This window comes from Hydra viridissima, unplaced genomic scaffold, assembly GCF_058129835.1.
Source record: "Hydra viridissima isolate aposymbiotic clone 2 unplaced genomic scaffold, HvirCarnegie_v1 scaffold_3, whole genome shotgun sequence".
NCBI classification, from domain to species: Eukaryota; Metazoa; Cnidaria; class Hydrozoa; order Anthoathecata; family Hydridae; genus Hydra; species Hydra viridissima.
In genome coordinates this window covers 7,345,632-7,369,558 of record NW_028324302.1, presented here as the reverse complement: position 1 = coordinate 7,369,558, position 23,927 = coordinate 7,345,632, and the positions used below count along the sequence as shown (strand labels likewise).

The following is a 23,927-nucleotide window of genomic DNA, read 5'->3' as shown; positions in this document are numbered from 1 at the left end:
TTCAAATAGCACCTGTTCCATAAAATTTGAGACTAACTGGAATTAGCGATATTTAATTAGTAAGCTTGATAAAATAATTAGTATTTGGTATCAAATGAAAGCTCTATCTTTCCTCTTTCAATTAGCATATAAATTCTCTGATTATTTTTTGTTTAGATAACAATTTAAAATGCCAAATCAACAAGCCCTAAAAAGCCGTGTGTATAATTTTTATAAAAAAAAACATGAAGATGGAAAACACGTTGTTTGGAACCATTTCAAGATGGAGGGGTACTCAAAAGCTACAATGTATAGATATATGAACAGTTGCAATCAAAATAAATAATTGGGTTGCAAAGCTGGATGTGGAAGAAGGCCTACTCTTAATACACAAAACAACTGCATCAAATTAAGGAAAATGTGTTACAATCGAAGAGGTATTTCACTTTCAAAGGCTTCTAGAAGACTTGGTTGTAGCAAAAGCATCATCGGACGAATCTTTAAATGCTTTAAAAAGCCTATTCATTGTTATAAAAGAAAAAAAAGACCAAGCAGAACTCCTTAACAGAGGCTTTGGGGTCGCCAAAAATGTGGTCGACTTTATTCAATATATCGCAACCATGAATTTATTATTGACGATGAGTCATACTTTACTTTGTCGAATAGCACACTGGCTGGTAATAATGCATACTATTCAAATGATCAAAAATTGACACCAAACATTGTTAAGTATTATGATGTTGCAAAGTTTGAAAAAAAATTACTTGTATGATGCCAATCTTTCCTCGAGGGGTCACATCTATTTACATTGTTCCTTCTGGCCAAGCCATAAATCAAGAGATCTATTTAAAAGAGTCTTTACAAAAGCGCTTGTAACCTTTTATTAATAAATATTATCGAGACACCAAGTATATCTTTTGGCCTGATTTAGCAACATCTCACTATTCTAATTCGGTAACAAAATGGTTAAAAACCCAGAAGATACCATTTGTTCAAAAAAAGACAATCCAGCAAACTTACCAGAAACTCGTGCTATAGAGGATTTTTGGGCAATGCTTAAGCGGGATGTGTACAAGAATGGATGTTCTACGAATAATATATCAAACCTTGAGCGTCGGATTCGTTATTGTGCCAGTAGACTTGACCTAAATGCTGTACAAAAGCTGGTACAAGGTACCAATACCAGACTTGATCAAATTCGAAGATATAGAGCCTTGTGATAAATTTATTTTTATTTTCCTATTCTACATATTTAATTCTAAGAACATACCAAAAAAAAAATTTTTTTATCGTGTTTATTTAAGTTTTTATTCAAGTTTAAAGCCAGTCTTAAATTTTATGGAACAGGTGTTAAAACAAGGAAATTTAAAAAGATAACATAAAATTTTATTTCTAAATTGACTTAATCAGGTAAATAAAACATGAATCATTATTAATATTATTAAAACAACTCATCATTATAGTATCAATGTAATATTTTTGAATGTACGATAAGTATGAACTAAAAAAAAATGTTATTCCATACATCTCGTATGTCCAATGAATAATCAACTTGTTTCTTTTTTACTATAAAAATAAATATTATTTTACTATAAAAATAAATATTATTTTATTCTTTTACAATGGCAAGACAAAAATGTAAGACAAAAGTTTGTAGCTCAAAACGAAGGCTTCAATATACAGATAGTCAATAACGTGATGCTATTAATGCTGTTAAAAAAGGTATGGTTGTGTACAAAGCGAGCAAGACGTTTGGAATTCCTTATCAGACGCTTCGTGATAAAATATTTGGAAGAACTGCTTTGAAGATACAACACTGCGGGTATGAATCGGTTCTAGGTGAACAAATTGAAAACAAGTTAGTCGAGTGGTTACTAACATGCACCAGAATGGGATTTGCCATGTCTGTAGTACAGCTATTAGATACTGTGCAAAAATATTTGAATTCCAACAATATAAAAACACAATTTACTAACAATCGTCCTGCAAAAGGTTGGTTTTATGCATTTCTTCGCCGTGACAAACAGCTATCTCAAAAACGAGGTGAATACTTAAACCGAGCTAGAGGAGGAGTAACTGAAAAAGCCATAAGAGATTGGTTTGCTGAAATTCCGAAGCTTTTAAGAGAAAACGCTCAATATTTAAATGGTTCAATGCGCGTTTTCAATATGGATGAGAGTGGTTTTCAGCTGTCACCAAAAACTAATTTATTAATTGGTGAACGAAGAAAATAATACATTCGAAGAAAGTGCTCGAAGTAATAAAAAAACCATCACCACTTTATTTGCAGTAAATGCCAGAGGAACTTTTGCTCCATCATTAACAATTTTTAAATATGCTCGTCTTCCAAATAGAATTATAAATGCTGCTCCGTCAGGATAGGGTATTGGAAAAAGTAAAAATGGTTGGATGTTTGCAGAATGCTTTTTTGAGTATATTACAAACGTTTTTCATCCATTTTTGATAAAAGAAGAAATTCCTTTACCAGTTATTATTTTTTTAGATGGTCATGCGTCACATTTTTCTATCGAACTTAGTGAGTTTTGCTCTAAAAATGGAATAATTCTTGTTGCTTTGTTCCCAATTGCAACACATATTTTGTAGCCGCTCGATGTAGCAGTTTTTGGGCCGATGAAAGCAAAGTGGAAATTGTTTTGCCGACAATGGCGCATTGACCATGAAGGACAAGAATTAAACAATGAAAATGTACCAGAAGCATTGAATTCTTTTATAATCGATCCTACTATGGCAAGTAATATTAAAAGTGGTTTTAAAAATACCGGAATTTTTCCATTTGATGCTAATAATGTTGACTACAAAAAAATTGTTCAAAAATTATCTGAGTCAACTTTTGCTCCGGCTCCTTATTTAGAAGAGAACCATTCAAGTGTGACTTCATCAGCTTCCTCTTCCATAACCTTTATTAAAAAATGCATTGATTTAAGTATTTTAGAGCAGTTTAAAATGGCTGATGAACATTTAGGTTGGAAAGGTGATCTTGAATACTTCCAGTTGTATCATTTTTGAAAAAGAACCTTATCTGAAACATATAAGACCATAATTTTACCTGATGAAATACAACATGGTAATAAAAATCAATTAACAACTTGTAATTTAGAAAATTTGCAAGGTATAACCGATATGGATATGCCTGATTACAATAATGCAGCTGTAATAGAACCAAAACCAGCTTGTTTCAGTTTAAAAATAGCAGCAGAAATCATAAATCCAATAGAAAGTGTTTTAATATGGCCAAAAAAACCAGTCCAAATGCCCAAGCGCAAAGGAGAACGTTTACCGTCGGTTGTAACATCTGAAACGTGGCAGCAAATTCAGAAGACAAAAGTACAAGAAATGTCACAAATGAAGGATGAAAAGTTAAGAAAGAAACAATTAGCTGCAAATAAAAAGTTAAAATTAGAAGAAGAAAGATTAAAAAAGAAACAATTGACTATGGAGAAAAAATTATTAAATGAAAAAACTAAAAAAGAAAGAGAAAACATGAAAAATTGCAAAAAAAAAAAAAGAAAGCCCGCACCTGTCCGAAGAGCCTCAAAACATAAAAGTCATGCTCAAAAAAAATAAAACCAACTGGGTTAGGTAGCCCATACATCCATGTTTCAAAATATAAAAAAATTGAAATCATCTGCCAACGTCCAAGGAAAAAAAATGACTTATTTTGAGTGTGTCTTTTGTGCTTTATCTCCTGGAGAACCTCAAACCACAAAAGACACACTCAAAAATAAGAAATAAATAATAAAACTGATATTACTATTATTGATATATAGTCTATACATAGAGGCTTTAAAAATAAAAAATTAAGCCATCAGTCAATGTGTAGGAAATCATTGTTACTTTGAACTTGTCAATCATTTTGACCTTACTTTTAATGAAAAAGATTACTTTAATCACCACTTTTTCTTTGAATTTGAATCATTTCTAAACTTAAAACACTGTCGCAAAATAAAAAAACTATTAAAAGAGTGTTTATAATTAAACTTTGGCAAAGGCTGTTTCAAAGTTCTAAATATAATAGGTTTTATTTACTGTGGGTTGTTTTACAAATTACAATTACACACAGGTTAAACAAATAAATATTTAAAAAGATTTAATCTCATGAATAAATTTTTGAATCAGTTTAACTAAATCCATAGTTATTTTCTCAGTTGATTTTTTGTCAAAAACACTAATTCTAAAGTAGCAAGGTTTTAATGTTCATTAAAGATGTAACAGACATATTTCACCTAAATGTGCTTGCTATTGTATTCAACCACACATCTTTCAAGCCAATTTCCATATTGTGGATGTAATTTTGAATGTTTTTATCTTTGCCACTGAACAGAAAAATTGTGATGAAGAGTTTCTAAAGATTGTTCACTGAAAGGACCAAGGGCTTTTTTTTATCATTCTAATAAAATCATCAATGCGAAAAAATACGATGTGCACTTTTGGGGTCACACTTACAAATCCAAGACTTAAAAAGGATGTCCAAAATTCCTCAATTTTATTTTCATATTACTTGTCAAGGACTTTTCCAAAGCAGGCTCTAACAACAGACCTGAGTTTTTTGAATCTATCAATAATGGCCATGATAAATCTAGGTTCTAAAAGAGCTGATCTATCACTTCAATATTTTTTAGGAGTTTTTGGCAATCATTGACAGCAAATTTTCCGCCATGATATGGTTGGATTGTGATTTTGAGTCTTTTTGGGCACTCATCTGCTTCTGGCAATGCTTCTTTTAGTGCTTTGAACAAGTGATTTACTATCCCAACAAGCAGATGAAGTTCCATTGGGGGAATTAGTTCGAAAATGAATTGGCTTGGATCTACTTTTAGAAGCGGTTTATGCACAACATTGTTGAAAGACTTTGCCCTACTAATGTCACCACCTTTTGAAAGAAAGTCTGTATAACAATTTTGAAGGTCAGACAGCGTCCTGAGCGCACCTTTTTCAGCTAAGTTCTTTACTTAACTATCACAGTATAGACATAGATGTGAGCTAGAGTGACATTGCAAACCACATAAAATGTTAGCAACTTTCAAGTCGCAAGAGACCACAAAGTCTACATTTCCTGGTTAAACAAGCTTAATAAAGTTTTTGATGTTGCTGCAATTCTCATGTAGATCCTCTGCAACTGCAATTAGAAATTGCTTTTTAAACTCACTTTCTTTTAGAGCTCGAAAGGTGACAACTTCTTTTGAAGGTGGGCTGCTTGAATCATCTTCATCATTCATTCTTTAAAGACTTGCTGTAAGCTTTAGGAAGCCTTGACTCCTTCAATCCCAAGTTTCATGAGATGACCTGCTTGAAGTTGTCTCATAAGTGAAATTTCTGCTAGAAAGTCAGAGACGTTTTTGCAGTGAACAACTGTGTACTCTGTGTGGCTTTTTTTTTTGCCTGATGATGCAAGTGTAGTTTTTGTAAAAAAATTTGCAAGTTGCAACCCTGCATCATGAAAATTTACTCGATAGTTTTGCTCAAAAAGAGGCGATTTGTAAACCAAATTTAGTGTTGTTGCAAGGTTTTTGACTCCAATGTTAGACATGCCTGAAGCTTGCTGAATTTGCACTTGGTCTTGGGCACTTAAATTATACTTTTCTGCAGTTGTTGATTTTGAACATGATGCTCCTAAAGACAAATTTTAAAAAGCCTTGTTATGAAATGTAATCTTAGAACAGACAAAATGGGACTATTAAAAACAGGAAAGATACAAAATTTAAGTTACTGAGGGAAACAAGTTTTCTGTTGAAATTTCTCTAAGGTTTAAATTTAAAGAAGTAGAGTTGCATTTATGAGGTAAGCCTTTCCTTTCTGGTGACAAACAATCTAAAAATCTTTTCAGGCGATTTGTGGGATTTGAAAATGTAGAATTACAGTTGGAACCTCTTGTCACAGTCTTGACATTGATAGTTTGATAATTGTAAAGAGTAGGCAGCTTGACAGATACTACTCTTTCAACCCTTCTAAGTTGATTTCTACACGTTCCACACATTCCAATTGGAACTTTAGAGTCCAAAAAGTCAATGTATGTTGCAAAAATGTTTTTGAATCTCTCAAAAACTACACCAGAAATTGGTGAATTGCACTTTTTCATACATAAAACACACACTGTTTTTCTACACTTTGTGAGATTTGGCACTATTGGGCATTTTGAAAGAGTCCAAATAAAGTTAAACACTGTTATCATGAAATCCAATATTGCCAACCTAGCTGACCCAAGAATACCACTTATATGGGGTGATAGTGTACAGATCCCAGGGTCACCTAGTTCAAATTTTGAAATCTTTTTGGTACGTCTGCGGCAAAAAGTGTCTTTGAAGTTACAAAAACTAGTCTTCTTCCATTTTTATTTTAACAATGATTAGAAAAAAAAAAGGGTTTTGCATAAGAAGAATTAACAATATGAACCCATCATCACGTGAATAAAAGCGTACATGATTAATTTCATTTTTGCTTTGATTTTATACGCTGTGACGTACATATCATAAAAATGTGTTATTTATTTGAAATACATCTACCTCAATGTGACGTATATGTTGGTGTATTAAATTCACATTATCAAAGATTGCAGGATTCTAAAGGTTATCAATATCTTGAAATCCAATCAAAATAAATCAAGGCATCTCCTATGATCACATTACAGAGAGTCCTCTATTAATGTTATTAATGAAATAAAATTGCCAGAATTCTTAATGTTTGTCAATCATATTCTTCAATTTCATATTATAGCTCAATATGTTTAGGTACACTGCTGCAATCCACTGAGTCCATAAGATGCCAAATTAGGCAAGAAACCATGAGCAGAACAGAATGTGTGTCTGCATGCTTTGCCTTCAAAAATGTGGCCGACAGATGACTGCTTTTCAGGCTGAAAGAGTTTGTCGCATTTACCAGACAAATCTTGATGGGTGCAACTCTTGTGTGCCTCAAGGTCTTTGTGAATCATGCATAACTGCCTTAAGACGAAAAGAGGAAGGAAAGGATGTTGCTTTGTTTGATTTTAAAACTATCCGAGTCAGAGCTAAAACACATAGCCATGTGTGTGCCACAATTTGTTTGGCAAAAGCATCTGGAGATCATCCACTCCCTGTTACAATGTCAGCAAAAATTAATTATAATATTATAATTTTGTAAGTGATTAATTATAAAATGATTATTTTTGCAATTTTTGTTTGCTAGAGGTAATAAATGCAAATTTTCTACAGGGCCAAGTGCAGCAAGATCACATTCTGCCACATCAACATTGACAACCCGAGACCTCATCAATGTACAAATTAACACTGGCCTCTCTAACAATGGGATCAAAAAATTAATGAAAACTGTTCATCAGTCATCAGACAAGAAAATGATTGAGCCCATCTTTTATACCAGTTTTCAAATGGCTGGTCAACAGCTGAAGGAGTTTTTTACTTTTACAGACTTAAAAACCACAGATTCAAAAGGTTGTGACACAACCCCTGTTGTTGTTCATTGCAAAGATTTGTCTGTTCTGGTTAATCAAGTCATTCAATCTAGAAAAGCTTCAGGTGACTACTTTGTCAAATTAGGCATTGATGGAGGCAAAGGTTTCCTCAAGTTTTGTGTCAGTGTTATTGAGAGTTCTACCGAACAAGAGAAATCGAACTCACCACCTCAAAAGCGACTTTTGAGTTCCAGAGCGGCAAAAGCAACAAGTGTGAAAAGACAAATTTTTGTAGCAGTCTCTGAAGATTTGCCAGAAACTCATTCTAATATTCAAAACGTTTGATTACTCATCAATGCAGATACTCTGAAGTTGATTATTGCATGTGACATGAAAGTTGCCAACATTATTTGTGGACTTCAAACACACTCAAGCATGCACCCATGTTGTTGGTGTGATGTTGACTCAAAGAACCTTGCTTGCAGACGCAGTTTAAGAACACTTGACTCAGTCAAAAGAAATCTCAAGTCTTTTGAACAATTGGGTGGAGTGTTGGTCAAGGCCAAAAAGTTTGGCAATGTTGTTCACAAGTCAATTATCTATAGACATAAGGATACACTGATTCTAGTTATCATTCCACCAATGGAATTTCACCTTCTTTTGGGCACAGTCAATCAGCTCTTCAAAATTCTCAAAGCTGTGTGGTCTGATGCTGAAAAGTGGCCAGCCATGCTTCACATTCACCAAAGCCCATATCATGGCGGGCACTTTAAAGGTAATGAATGCAGGAAATGTTTGAAAAATGTTGATGTTTTACAATGTCTTGCTGAAGAAACTTCCAACACCCAAGTTCTTGCTGTCATTGAAGCTTTCAAAAAGTTTAATTTGGTTGTGAATTCATGCTTTGGAAATGTACTAGAAAAAGATTTTTCTTTCAAGATTGAACAATTTAAAGCTTCATATTTGACAATCCAACTTGGAAGCATCACGCCCAAAATCCACACAATATTCCATCACATCAAGTACTTTGTAAACATAAAACAATTGCCCTTAGGACAATTCATTGAACAGGCTGTTGAGACTGCACATCAAGATTTTCACCAGCATTGGTCAAGATACAAAAGAGATAAAACCCAACCTGAATATAAAGGAAGGCTGTTCAGTTGTTTTGTGGATTTGAATAGCAAATACCTTTAGAAAATAATGAAATATTTTCATCCGTTCAGTTTCATTTTAATGGATTAATTTTACTTGTTAGAAGAGAATTTAAGCTCATAAGTAACCCATTATAATGAATTATAATCAATTTAAAAAAAAAAAAAAACTTATGCCAATCTCATACCAAAGTTTAGTGCCATTTGACATGTGTAGAATAAGAGCAATTTAACTAGAGTAAAAAAGTGTTGTCAAAAAAGAAGGTAAATTTTTTCCGTTTTTGTAACTTCAAAGTCACTTTTTTCCCGCAGACGTACCAAAAAGATTTCAAAATTTGAACCAGGTGACCCTGGGATCTGTACACTATCAACCCATATAAGTGATATTCTTGGGTCAGCTAGGTTGGCAATATTGGATTTCATAATAACAGTGTAAAATTGCAAAAAGTACTTGTTTTTGCTTTCATTTAATATTTTATTGTCAGCAACTAATAAAAAAATTTATTTTTTTACTGCTTCTTTATTTCACTATTAAATGACATAAATATGTAACACTGTAACATTAAGTACTAAGCAATAAAATGGACCTAGCTATTCAAAAAATATAGGCTTAAAAAAACGTTTAAAACACTTGACTTTTAAGAGAAAGCGAATTAGTAGGTAAAGATACCTCTAGGGTTATGCAGTTTAAAATGGATTTACAATAAAAGCAATCTAGTTTCATTTTGTTTATTTTTTACTTATTTTTTTTTTTATCAAATTTTATTTTTTTTTAGTGGTTATCCATCAAATTTTATAGGTATTTATAAATAAGCATCATCTTTTCTTCCTTATGCCTTTAAGAAAGGAGCCAATAACATGAGAAAATTCAAAGTCGTTTTTTATCCTTGGACGTAGGCAGATGATTTCAATTTTTTTATTTTTTGAAACATGGATGTATGGGCTACCAAACCCAATTGGTTTTATTTTTTGAGCATGACTTCTATGTTTTGAGGCTCTCCGGACAGGTGTGAGCCTTGAAACTGAGTCAGAAAACGAGTTCCATTAAAATGTTGATTATAATTATAAAATAAGAATCCGATAGCTATGATGAAACTCTATCCTTTCTAGTTTAAGAACTTAAAGAATATGTACTAAAGTAACGGAAATGCTTTAAAATCTTTAGTTTTAGTTCATAATAATATTTTTATTACTATATATTTAATGTTTATTTAATAGTCTTTTTTTATTTATACACCCAAAAATGTTTAATAAAATGTTATTAATGCATTAAACTTTCATTTGGAACCGCGAGCGCATTTTAAATTAGACACAAAAGCAGATTATAAAATATACGATAAGTGTCGACAATATATACGATAAGTGTGAAACACTTACAATAAGTATGGAAAACTGCGCTTTAAAAGTTGATCAAAATAAGTACATTATTGATTTAAATTTTAGAGTAAGAATAATTTTAAATTAACCGTTATAGTATTATATTGACGTCTGCAAAAATTCATTTCTAAAGCATTTCTACTTTTTGAGTAATCTAATATATTATGATAACTTTTGTTAAACTCACGGTAGGTGTGGAAACGACCCTAAGCCTGCAAAAAGCAAGACTTTTTTTCAGAAAATAGATGTATCTGTTTCTGTTGTGTCAATAAAGACAAAAAATGTCAATCTTGGAGAAGAACAGTTGATTGATTCAACTAATAAAAGAAATTGTGGACAGGGGATTTGGACATAAAACTCTCATCACGGTCGTTCAGAAGCGACAAGTTATTATACGCAAGCGCAATAGAAACTTAAAAAAAATTCAACTTTTAATAACGGCTACGGTCCATAGCAACGAAATTCCTTATTTAGTTGACTGATCATTTATATATGTTTCCATATAAATCAACATTTTAAACTCTTTCTAAAACTGAAATCATAATAAGCATATCTCACTTGTATAAGAAAATGATTCAAATAAGATAAAGATTATATCAAAAAATTTAAAGTTGCGCTTTTCTAAGTAAATTAACATTCTTGAATATGCTGATTTGTTTACACTTTTAAAAACACATCATCTAATTTTAAAATTTAGATGAGGTTTTATAGTATTTAACGCTTTTATCAGATCTTAGCACTCAATTTTTTCTTCTTGTAAATAAACATACAAACACACAGATATACATACATACATACATACATACATACATACATACATACATACATACATACATACATACATACATACATACATACATACATACATACATACATACATACATACATACATACATACATACATACATACATACATACATACATACATACATACATCATACATACATACATACATACATACATACATACATACATACATACATACATACATACATACATACATACATACATACATACATACATACATACATACATACATACATACATACATGCATGCATGCATACATACATACATACATACATACATACATACATACATACATACATTGCATACATTGCATACATACATACATACATACACATACATACATACATTACATACATATATTTTTTCTTTTACATTTTGATATTTTTTACCTTCTGAATTGGGTTTTTTTTTTTAAATTTTAATTACTTCTCTTCTCACTCCTTGCTCTTACAGGTTTATTTACTTTTTCAGCTGTTTGGCAACTTTTTACTGATCAACTTTAAAGATTTAACTTTTTAAAACTAGCTTGAAGTTTCTTTGAGTTAAAATTTTGGTCAAATTAGATTAAAAATTGCTCTAAACAGAGTGGTTAGTTTTTTTCTTTTAACACTTTCAATATTTTTCACTGAATTATGTGGTTTGCCTTTTTTTTTTTTTTTAATATTTGACATGGTACAAGAAATTTCGTTATCTTTTTAAAATACAAGAATGTATATATATTTAGTGGACCAGTGAAAAGTTGCACAACAGCTGATGAAACATTGCATCAATATATAGAAGTTGTTCATGAATATGAAGCAAAAGAAAGGGCAGATTGCAAAAAAAACCTGGAAGAGTTAAGAGTTTACTCTTCTAATTTTAAAAGTAATTTGTTTGCTTAAGCAGAGTAAGCCTCTGCTTAAGCAAACAAATTACTTTTAAAATTAGAAATGTTGTTGTCAAATAAATGATGATGAAAATGATGATGATGATGATGATGATGATGATGATGATGATGATGATGATGATGATGATGATGATGATGATGATGATGATGATGATGATGATGATGATGATGATGATGATGATGATGATGATGATGATGATGATGATGATGATGATGATGATGATGATGATGATAACGATGAGGCTGATTGTGCTATTATTAATGATTTATCAAGGCAGATGCACCTATGATTAATATCTAAATCATGTTCTTTGATTGAATTAAACTTTTTTTTACATATAGATGCAACAGTCAACATAATTAAAAGAGAATTTGTTTTAGTACTGGATATCAAATCTTTAGGTAAAATAAGCTGTTTTTATTTTGGACATGTTTCATTGAGTTGGTTAACCTTTATATTTTCCACAAGACAGAAAAAACAAAATAAGTGTTCACATTTTTTTAGAGTTGCTGGTTGTTTTGATATTTTACCACAAAAATTACACTGGTAAAGCTGTAAATGAGGATTGATTTCTTTTTTTAGTTCTTCAATATCTATTTCCAAGTCATGTGCTGTCACAATGCTTTTTTTAATGGAAGCAATCATCGAAGATCAACACATTTTTTTTACCAATGTCAGGGCGACCAAAAAGCTTTTTATTTTTGTTTTAGTGATTTAGTAACATTTAAACTTTTCCTGAGTTTTTCTACCTGCTGACAATAGCATTCATCACAATGAGTTTTCCAGTTCATATTTAAAAGAAGTTTTGTGGATTTCATTCTTTTGATCCCATTCTTTGTGGTATCATAACGTTTTAAAAATTTCTAGATGAGTGTACATTCTCTAAATCTGACAACATGACTAGGAATACATATTTCAATGTTATTTTTTTAGTTTATTCCAATAGGATACTTTTTATTCCCAACCAAATATCCACAGACCCTGTAAATAAGATTCAAATTTTTGTAATGGATTTTCATCTAAAAATAATAAAACTTTTTGGATAGTTCTTGTGAATAGCCATCAAACTTAACCACATAGGGTTGCCAGGTGTCCGGTTTTGAACCGGACAGTCCATTATTTCAATTGTCTGTCCTGTAAAAAACAAAAATAAATACCGGACTTGTAAATGTCCGGTTATTTCAAAATTATGGAATATCTGTTTTTCTTCATTGATTGTTTGCGCATTATTTTTAAAAAAATAGCCAGAACTTATTATTTTTTAAAAATAATAAATTCTGTTTATTATTAGTGAAAATGTTTAGTTACGTTTAATTATATTAAACGCAAAGGAATTTAATCTTCGAACGTTCAAATTTTAGAATTTTTATTGGAGCATTGAAAGTTTGTGTAAATAATAAAATAAACGCAAACAAAAATTTATTAAAAACTGTTAAATTTTCAGTTTTTTGCAATTTCAAAAAAAAAAAAAAAACTGCAAAAAGCATTCGAGACTAAAATTAAATATAACCATGAAAGTAAAAAAGAAAATATATTAGAAGCAGGTAGGATGTATAATAGCACTATTAAAAACTGAAAAAGAAATTAAAAATTAGTATTGTAGTGTAAAAGTAATAGTAAATGTACTTTTCTGTACTAATTTACTTCAAGGCTTGTTTTTAAAAAGTTACGATTTTCAAATTAAAATTGAAAACAATTATTGTATTGCAGTAATGGTAAAAGTACTTTTAACTTTGATAACTTTTATCAAATTCGAGCAGAAGTGACGGGGGTCACAAAGGTTTCTATATATCTTTTCATATTTTATTATTAAAATTTAGAAAAAAGTAGGGGGTCCCTCGGCTCATTATTCCTTGTATATCCTCATAAAATGTATTGTAGTATTAGTATATATTGTTCCGTCTTTAGTTCTCCAAATGAAACAAAATGAATTTTCACAAAGAATGTTGGGGTCGGGGGGGGGGATGTTGGTCGGATGTATGAGAAAGTGTCCGGTTTTGTTAGAAAAGAAATCTGGCAACCCTATAACCACATGCATTATGTAGTGTTTATATTCATGAAGTAAATTAAGCCAATAAATCAATAAAAAAACTGCATATAAAGTAAAAGATTTTATTTAAAATTATTAGAAACATTTAGTAAATTTTTTATATAAGGACATTTTTTATTTCACAAACGATATAAATAAAATGTTATCAATTTAGGACAATGGTTAGATGTAAATTTTGAACAAGAAAAAAAATTGAATGCTAAGATTTTTTATAAGTAATAAAAAGTTAAAAGACTGATATAAGTAAAAGTAGAAAAACTTTTAAGTTTTACCGCTCAAAAAAAAAGTAAAAAGACTTCCAAATTTGTAAAGAAATCAAAGAAAAAGTTTTTTTAGGTAGATCCTCTTCAATTATAAAATAATATTCCCCTTTCATTTTACTTATTTCTTAATAAAATTAAGTTACCGAGACACTACTAACAGCCTAAAAGCTGGTTATCAACGTAGACGATTTTAAAAAACACGATAAGTAATGAAAAATTGGTCGCTAAGTAAAAATTCATTCTGTAACGAAGGTCCGTAGCCATTTTGAAAGTTCTAAAATTTTCATAATCCAACTGCGCTTGCGCACAATAACCTGTCGCTTTTTAAAAGAGTTTGAACGACCGTGTCATCCGACTGAAATTAGTGAAAGTTGCAAGACAAACCTATGTTTTAAATTTAAAAGGTAAAACTATCAGTAAAGTTGTAGAAAAAAGAAATTCCTTTTACTCAGACTGCTGGTAAATTCTTTGTCCTGAAATTCGTGATTGCAACAAGAAAGCAACCTTTCAAATCCTCCGTAATTACTTTATTGAATGTCGCTGATAGAATTGTTTCTCACGTGCTGAGAGAAATACCTGTTATTGGTGACAACGCAAGCTTATAATTTTTAACAGGAGAAAAGGGTTTTCCTGTCAAAGTATATTTAGAGGAGATCACCTGAATGGCAGATAAGAAGTAAAACCATCTTGAACTTCAAGATAAACCATGATCTTACAAATTGTGCGGTGTTAGGAATATTGGAGATAAGAAATTGTGTGGTGTTAGGAATAATGAAGGAGATAAGAAAAGACGCTGGTAGAACTGGGGTACAGGAGAACACTATGTGGATGTTAGAAACAGGTTCCAATACTTGGTTAACTTTTATAATATTAAAAAATGTAAACTCAACTTCATTTACTAGCATAGATATGTTAGTACAATAACTAAAATTTTTATGTTTGCTTATTGTACTAATAACGATTTAAAATACATGAAAAAATTTACACCGAAGATTCAAAGCTACCGCTTTTTACCCCAATGTCTCAAAGTTACCTTTTTTTACGGTTAATGCTGGGAACATATTATTGTTTTCAAGTTTTAAAATTTTTCCGCTTAAAGCTTTTTTGCCAAGTAATATGGAATTTATAGGATAATTTGGACTCTAGAAAAAAAAAAAACTGATTGAAGATAAGCCTTTAATGTATTTCAGCCTTTAATTCCCTACGGGATTAAGCGCGCAAAAGTTTTGGTCAATTCGATTTTATCAATTTTAAGTTCAGAATCTATATATTTTTATTATATTTTAAAATTAGGTTTGTGTGTCTAAACAAGAGTTTGATAGTTAAAGTTGATATAAAAATAGAAAAACTCATCAAGTGATACGGTTAAGAGACGATTGAGTAGTGCGAATCTAAGTGGTCAAATAGCTTGTCGGAAACCTTTGTTGCGACACATAAACGAAGTAAAACGTCTTTAGTGGGCCAAAGTACTTCAATTATGGATATTACAGAAATAGAACAAAGTGTTTTGGACGGATGAGTCAAAGTTTGAGTTATTTGTTATTTAAAGGTGTCAATATATTCGAAGAAAGATTGGGGAATGTGTGAATAATTACTTTTTAAACTATACGGTAAAACATAGTGGAGGTCATGTGACGATTTAGGATGGCTTTGGAGGAGGAAAGGTTGGGAATTAGGTAAAGATACCATTTACTATTGATTACCATTTACTATACCATTTATTACATATTATGGACAAAAACTCATACCACAATATTTTAGTTCGTCACACAATACGATCTGGTTTTAGAAATATTGGTTAAGGGTTTATTTTCCAACAAGACAACTTCCTTAAACACACGTCTAAATTGTGTCTAAGTTGCTTAAAAACCAAACATCATCCCAAAAAGTCCTCAAAATCATAATATGGTCTCCACAGTCACCTGATTTCAATCCTTTTGAGAAATTGAGGGATGAGGTAGACAGTAAAGTTTACACAAATGCTCCAACAAATATAGTCTCTGAAAGTGTTGAAAAGATGCCTGGAAAAGTTTAAACTGTGTAACAATGGAAAAAAGGTGCCTAGAATTCCAAATTTATGTAAGGCTGTCGTACATACTAAAAAAGGTCACGTTGATAAAAGCAAAGTATGAGTTAAAACCAGAGTGGGCCCTTGTTGGTATGTTATTGGAGATTTCTTATTTTTGGGATTTATGGCTAACCGTATTTTACGAAAGAAAGTAGAAGATTTGATTTGTTCAGCGTATTTTCGTGAAAGAATAACTCATCTAAATTCGAAATATTTACCTAGAATTTAAAATAACTTATCATTAGTCGTCAAATTTTTTTAATCAACTGAATGTCAGATTAAATGCGTAAATTGTACCTCAAGGCAGATCCTAAGTTGTATCGATGATACAATTTTGACCGCTGAATTACGCGTTTAAAGTTTAATAAATGTCCTCAAAAAAAAGATAAAATATGAAATGTCAAAACAGAATCATGGATATGGGTCATGGAGAAAAGATGATATGGAAAAAGTTATTTTTGCTTACCATTGTAGCGATATTGGATTAAATGCCGTTTGCTTAAAATATGGAATTCCTAAGCCAACATTTAAAAGGTATGTGGAACATAAAAATGTACACAGTATTGGCCATTATACAGTATACATTAGACAGTATTGGCCATTATTAACAATCCATCACGTTATTGTAGTATAGATATAAGTTTGAAATTAAATATTCTAAAATTTAAAAGAATTTTTTCTTCAACTTTTTTTTTTTTTTATTGAATTAGATTAAATGATCACTACATGTTTGTTATAAAATAGTAATAAATAAAACAAATTAAAAACTAAAATACTGAAATGAAAACATGTGTTCATTTGTATAAAAAAAAAAATTTGGCCAAGATAAACAAACCCCCAAGACAAAATTAATAAATCATAAAAAAAAAAAATTTTACAAAACACAAAAAAATTAAAAAAAAAAAAAAAGAAATTTGTTGATTATCCTTTAGCTTTTAAGCATTCATTGATCTGTTTTGTCATAGAATTCACTAAATTATGTGTGATATCATTTGAAGCATAATTCAGTAATTTTGTTACTTCTTCTTTCAGCTTGTCCAGATTTTATTTCAATTTTACCAAGGCCACAAATTCTCTATGCAATTTTGATCTGGACTATTTGCAGATCAAGACATGATTTTAATGTTGTTTCTTCAAACCATTGCTTGCAAATCTTAGCAGTATGACATGGAGCATTATCTTGTTGGAAGATAATTTCCATGTCTTTTCGGAAAATGTCGATAGAAGGCATCAAACAAGAATCCAATATGTCTAAATATCTTTGAGAATCAACCTTCCATCGAATAGTTTGAAGCAACCAACATCTTCATAGTTCGTGCAAGCCCAGATGCCTATACTGCCACTCTCTTGTTTTGTTCTATATATAAAACAATCTGGGTGCATTTTTTCATGTGGAGTTCTTCTCAGCATTACTCTGTTTTTTCTTGAATCAACCTCAACTTTCATTTCATCACTAAAAAGAACGTTTTACCACATGCTATTAGATCAAACTTTATGAGCTAAACATCAGTTTTTTATTGCTTTATGATGTTTTTTCGATAGATGTAGTTTTTTGCAAGCAGCTCGCCACATGTATTTGTGTTTTTTTAATTGTGTTTTTGCAACAACATTAGAAGCTTCTTGCCATTTTTGACTGAGATCAATAGTTGATAGCTTTCTTTTTTTTTTTTCACTATGCGAATAAGTGAACGCTTATTTCTTTCACTTGAAATGCTGGGTTTTCCGGGAAGCGGAATATTTTCAACTGCATTGTATTCATGATATCGATTGCTAACAGTTGCATGTGTTGTGTTTAAATTTTTCTCAGTTTTTCTCATCGAAATGTTTTGTAATTCATTGCTATGATTTTACATTTTGTCATTTTATCAATAGTTTTTCCTGTTGTTTTGTGTTATTGCTGAAATGTTGTAGACACTAATTTTATATTTCATTTCACACAATTTCAAACAATAATTGATTTATTGTTAATCATTAAGTCGAATGATATAAAAAAACACGATGAATTGTTATTAGTTGCCAATACTGTATATGTAAATGAATCAAGTAAGCATTTTGGTACGTGTAGTAATTTACCTCCAGAAGTTGAGAAAGAGTTGGTTGAACATGTCTTGAAACTCGTGTATGTTTGGAATTAATACTAAAGACCTAAGACGATTAGCATTTAAAATTTCTGAGAAGAACAAAATAACTTATCAGTTCTACAAAGATGGGAGCATGGCTGAAAAGAAATGGTATTACCAATTCATGAAACGTCACTGCCTTAGTTTGAGATTACCTGAACCAACATCTATGGCATAAGCCACCAGTTTCTGTAGAGAAAAGTTTAAACTATTTTTTAATAAACTGTCAAGGCTGGTGTCATGTTGACTGTGCGGGTGTTAATCAAAAATAGATACTATATATCTGCAACTTTTGCCAAAAATAAAGTTTTTATGCATTTTATTTTACATTATCTAGTACAATTGTTTTTAATACCCGCCTTCCTCTATTCAAATCCTAGATACCCCATTAGTTAACATAGAATTTAAATAAAAATTATGCCATATTTGGTGATACCTGTTTTCAGCATTTTTCAGAAGAAAAAAAAAACTCAAGGTGCATAGAATTTGTTAAACAAAAAATTTTGTTTCATTAAGGGCAGTTAGATGTTATGTTACATAAGAATATTTCCAATTTGCTGATTTTACAAAAAAAAATTCGCTTTAATCAGTTTTTTTAATCCCTCAAATCTAAAATTACGAAATATTTGCAAAAACGTAAAGTATTTGAAATCAAGAAAGTGGTGCAATACTGGATTACAATGGTACAATTAAGGATCTAGTTTCCTTAATTGTACTCTTAGCGCTAATTTTTTTTTTTTTTTTTGATTCTTCGAGACTTAACGCTTTTTAATTTTGAGTTTTTCAACTTCTTTATAACAAACAATCTTTAAATCATGAAATACTCCAAAACAAGAACCGGTTTTAACGTAGAATTTAAAACGGCAAAGTTGCCACAAAGAAGCTGACACGTTAACTTTTTAACTCGACAAAAAAAATTTCGTATTAGCAAATTGAATATAAAATTCTTTACAGGATTTTTATTACAGGATTATTTTAGCAGGTTCAACGTAAAGTTCTGTAAAAGGATTTTATATTCAATTTACAAGTATGAATGCCAAAAATGACAGCTTAAAAATGTTCTGTATAAATCTTCCCTGATTCAAACTAAAATTTTATGTTAAAACTAAGAACTTTTTGAAATTAATGTGCTGAGCTCACATAAAATTTTGTCCGACTTACATTAAAGTTAGGTATTTTTCATACCGGTTTTAGAAAAAGTGCACAATCCATTTGTAAATAATCTAATATTGATTTATTATGAGCGATAACTTTATTATGGAATCCGATTATTGCTTTACTTTCCCAAAGCTTTTTTTTATTAGATTTAAAAAGTTAAGATCTTAAAACTTCACGATCAATGTAAGAACGCAAGAAGTTCATGCCAGCAAACATATAACAGGGCTCAAGGAACTTGAGGGGCTGAGAATGCATTAAAGTGTCGCATTTTATTTTTCGCTCCTCCAATCTATAAAACCTTCCGACATCCCCAGTCAATTTTTAAGTAAAGTATAGTTTAAAAGTAAATAGAAAATATAATTGTCCACTTATAAGCTCGTTTTTTAAAGTATAAAAAACGAGCTTGTAAGTGGACAATTATATTTTCCATTTGCAGTGTACTTTTGTATGGTAATCACTACTTCGCCAGACTTATGGTGTCTCTTCCATTTTTTCCATTTAACGTTATTTATCTCTATCTCTTCTCCTTTCCTCTTCTTTTTAATTATCTTTAAAATGTTTTAAAATTACATTAGAAAGACCAATTTAGTATCCCTTTGTTGCGGATGATATCCCGATATATTATACGACAGATAACAAAACCAGATTAATGATTTACGCTCTTTTATAATTGAAGACCACAGGGGAAAAACGGAAGTCACACTTTTGTGATTTCGAGATGAAAAATTTTGAAAGTTGGGTGTATGGTTGTTTTTTTGATCGTTTATAGTTTTTTCTTTTTAAGTTTTCTTTTAGACTATTTTTTTCACTTAAAACTTTATTCATAACAGTTTTTATTTGGTTAGCGATGGGCGATAATTCAAAAATATAAAAAAATAATTGCTTTTTTTCTTCTGTGGTCTTCAAATGTAAATTAATTTAAACAGAAAAAAGTTCGTTTTTTAACTGTTTAATTCAGGTTATTTTCGAAATATTTGACTTTCATGAAATTTAAATATTTGTTTTCCATCGTCGCCTCGTTTTCAAACCGCTTGCCGCTTCTGAAGCTTCAAACATAACTTAGTTCGTATTGAAATTTGTAATAAATGACATTCTTACTAATATCATTTTAACTAATTGAAAAGGAGCTAGCTATATTTTTTTTGTTTTCATTTACTTCAAATTTCATAATAAAACTTTGATTACATATCTAGTCAATTGCAAAGTAAAAGTGTTATAACAAAAAAGGGTTTCGTCAAACCATTTCCTAACAAATAGGTAGCTATTAAACTTTTTTCACGTCTCTCTATCTCTCTCTCTTTATATATATATATATATATATATATATATATATATATATATATATATATATATATATATATATATATATATATATATATATATATATATAATTTTACAATAATATATATCTAAAAAAATAAAGCTAGTTCAACATTTTTTTGTTAGGTTTTTTAAATTGTAGTACTTAAAAGCTAATGCCTATGACAATTTTTAAATGGTACAGATAATATGGAAGTACAAAATCAGAGAGAAACTTCACAAGAAGAAAAACAATTTTCATGTACATTTAATGGCTGTGGGCGCACTTACAAAACAAAAGGAAACTTAAAAACACATCAAAAGATCCATTCAGGACAATTCAGTTTTTATTGTGATTATCAGGGCTGTGAAAAAGGTTTCGTCTCTGCATACAGTTTTAAAGTCCATTATCGGCATCACACTGGTACTTTTACATGATTTTTGTGATTCAGAATTTTTAAAATAAATAATTTTGAATATATTTTAAGACTGTTTAAATGGTTTTATTTTGAAGGAGAACGTCCATACTCTTGTGATAATAATGGTTGTGCTAAAACCTTCAACACTCTATACCGACTTCGTGCTCACCAGCGTGTTCATGATGGTACCTTATTTGTATGCTACTTTCAGGATTGTATTAAAGGTTTTACAACAAAAAGTGACTTAACCAAACATGTTCGAATACATACACAAGATCGTCCTTTTCAATGCAAAGAGATTGACTGTAGTCAAGCTTTTCTAGCATCTCATCATTTAAAAGCCCACCTACGTACACATAGCAGAGAGAAGCCATACTCATGTAATGAAAATGGTTGTGAGCGAGTATTTGCATCTAAGTATGGTAAAGTATTTTAAATCTATCAAAGCTACTTTTTCAAAATTCCATGCTAGATAAAAGCTCACAATCTTAATAGTGAATTTCACGCTAAAAAACACTCTAACAAAGCTTGATGAAGTGAAAAGTTCTGATTTATGAATAAGTGGAACTTGAAAGTTTAAATAAATGGAATTGTATTTATTGTTAACTATTATTATTATTTTTTTTACATCATTTAGCATGTTTAAATGTTTTTGTTCAACATTAGGTTTGAAGATGCATGCTCAGAAGCATAAAGATACTGTTGATGATTTAACATGCCCTGATCCATTTTGTGAAAAAAAGTTTGTATCAAAAATGAGGCTGTTAAATCACTTGAAGAAGCACAGAGATAATAGTAATTTGAGTGAGAATCAAAGTTCTCAGCATTCATCGAAATCTGAGAAAGGTCCAAGTTCTTCACATTTTTTCACTGAAAAGAATTTGAAATATAGCCCTAAAGAGGACAGTACTAATCAGTCAAATAGCAAGAATAGTATGAGTTGCAGTGTCAATGAATTAAATTTGAAAAACTCTATTGGTACTTTAAAACAGCAAGTTATAGTTAGCTCACAGGAGTGTAAACATTCCTCAGATTTATTTGAACATCCTTTTTGTAAACCTAAGCATACCGAAGGATATTTTCAGTTTACAGCAACACCTAATAGTGTCCCAGAAATGTTACCTATGAGCAATCCATCAGAGTTTGTTAATCTTCTCAATAACTCTTATATTACTATCGATGATAGTGATTCATCATTGAGGTTGCTATCATATCTTGCCACCCAAGGTAATTTACAAATTCTTGGAGAAAGTTCATGTACATGTGCCAGTAGCCCTTTAAAATTATATTCTGACAATTTTATTGATGTTGGAACTGTTCGAACAAAGAGTCAGTCTAATGCATCATCAAGAAGCAGTTTAAGGGAAAATAAAAGCTGGAAAGAGAACTACTCAACTTCAAATCAGAATGGAAATGTTTTAAGCAGTAGAACAGTGAGCTTTAGTAATGTTGAAGCAACTGCAGTTCATAACAACATTAAAATGTCATGTGGAACCAGCACACATTCTCATGATTCTGTTTTAAGGAGCAGCTCTGTTATAATTTGTCCTAAAACATCCCATGAATGCTTTTCGAATAATCATATAAATTAAATTTTACTTAGCAATTAAAAAGATAGTTTCATAAATTGTTTTTGTATTTGAAGCTGTTTATAAAGGTTAGATTAGTTGTTAATACTTTTTCCTGTTTAAATATGAACCCTAATCCTGTAACTATAAACCATTTAGTTGTTTTGTTACCAACGCATAACTTAACATATTCGGCGCAACGAAAAAAATATGAAAAACACAAATAACTCTTATATATAATTTAACACCCGTGTGATATTTTTTTATTTGGATTTTGTTATTGTCATTTTCTATCATCTGTCGTTCTTAAACTGAACTTGATGTTTAGGATGTGTATATTAAAGGTTCCGATAGAAATATTTTGAGCGAATGAAATAACTCGATTAATTCAGCTTTTGCCCTTTTACTAACTAAAAAAACCCAATAGAAGTTACTCTAAAACACTCCTTTAATCTTAGAAAGGTAATGTTCTCCAATGAAGAGAATAAATCGTCACAAACAATTGATATTATTGGAACGCCCCCGTTTTTAAACCAAACACAAAACGGAAAACGTGTTTTGTTTCTCTATTCTATATCACCTATAAACGAAGCCATTTCAGAGAAGTTATCAGTTATTTTTAACTCTAAGATACCGATAACACTGGTCTGCGTAAGAAATGTTCCTAGGGTTTTCTTAGGTGGTTCTCAATGAAATTTACTTTTTAAATCGCGAGTGGTTGTGTAGTGCTTGCTCGTCTCCATGTGATGGTCAATAGAAATGGTTGGTGTATTTCTATATCTATAAACAGTTTTCTTAGGTATTATTCTTACATATTGGCAATAAAATGGTTTTCATTCAGTTCAGTTAACAGAAAGCTATAAGAATACGAAAGCATTGGTTTATACAATCAAGTACTCTAACCACAATTTGCTGATATATAATGATCTCAAGGCAAAACATATTTTAAGTTTTTTCTTGTCGCTACAAAACTTTACTTTGAAAACATTTTTGCCACCCTTGGGTAATTTTTCAGAAATGAAAATGTTTTACTACCTTCCTCCATTTAAAACTTGGTTCGATGAAGAACTTTATAAAAGTACCGAATAAAGAAGACCAAGCCTTTATGTATCTACTTCAAAAATTCCCACAGATCAGTGATATCAGGCTGCATGCAGGCATAGCAGCCGAGAGAAATTTCGGGCCCCGGGGAAGTTTTCTTAAGGGGCCCTCATTTTGATCAATTATATACCCAGGACCAAAAGAAGCGTGTTCTGGGGATTGAAAATTAAAAATAAAAGTTAACTAAATCTTTTAAAAGTCAAAACTGATTAAATCTTTTGAAAATTATTTTAAAAAATTTGTTTGTACACACAAGGGGCCCCTGGAATCT

At 30.6% G+C, this 23,927-nt stretch overlaps 1 protein-coding gene, 1 long non-coding RNA gene and 1 pseudogene across 4 annotated transcripts; all 3 read left to right on the top strand.

The window, feature by feature from the left end:
• The first annotated feature begins 1,601 nt into the window (after positions 1-1,601).
• On the top strand, positions 1,602-9,622 carry LOC149890805 (uncharacterized; annotated as a pseudogene).
• An 805-nt stretch (positions 9,623-10,427) lies between these two features.
• Positions 10,428-12,523, top strand: LOC149890804 (uncharacterized). Its single transcript, XR_016451030.1, has 4 exons — positions 10,428-11,311; positions 11,448-11,558; positions 11,952-12,011; positions 12,193-12,523. It is a non-coding gene; the product is annotated as an uncharacterized LOC149890804 (long non-coding RNA).
• A 7,775-nt stretch (positions 12,524-20,298) lies between these two features.
• LOC145180404 (uncharacterized) lies at positions 20,299-22,663 on the top strand. Of its 3 annotated transcripts, none has more exons than XM_090083192.1 (4): positions 20,299-20,331; positions 20,774-20,992; positions 21,083-21,409; positions 21,654-22,663. In XM_090083192.1, the coding sequence occupies exons 2-4, from the start codon at positions 20,779-20,781 to the stop codon at positions 22,577-22,579; spliced, it is 1,467 nt and encodes a 488-aa protein (XP_089939318.1). In that variant the 5' UTR covers positions 20,299-20,331; positions 20,774-20,778; the 3' UTR covers positions 22,580-22,663. The 3 variants fall into 3 exon arrangements, with proteins under 3 accessions (XP_089939318.1, XP_089939316.1, XP_089939317.1); XM_090083190.1 differs by having other exon boundaries at positions 20,299-20,526; positions 20,716-20,992; XM_090083191.1 differs by having other exon boundaries at positions 20,306-20,526.
• The last annotated feature ends 1,264 nt before the right edge of the window (positions 22,664-23,927 follow it).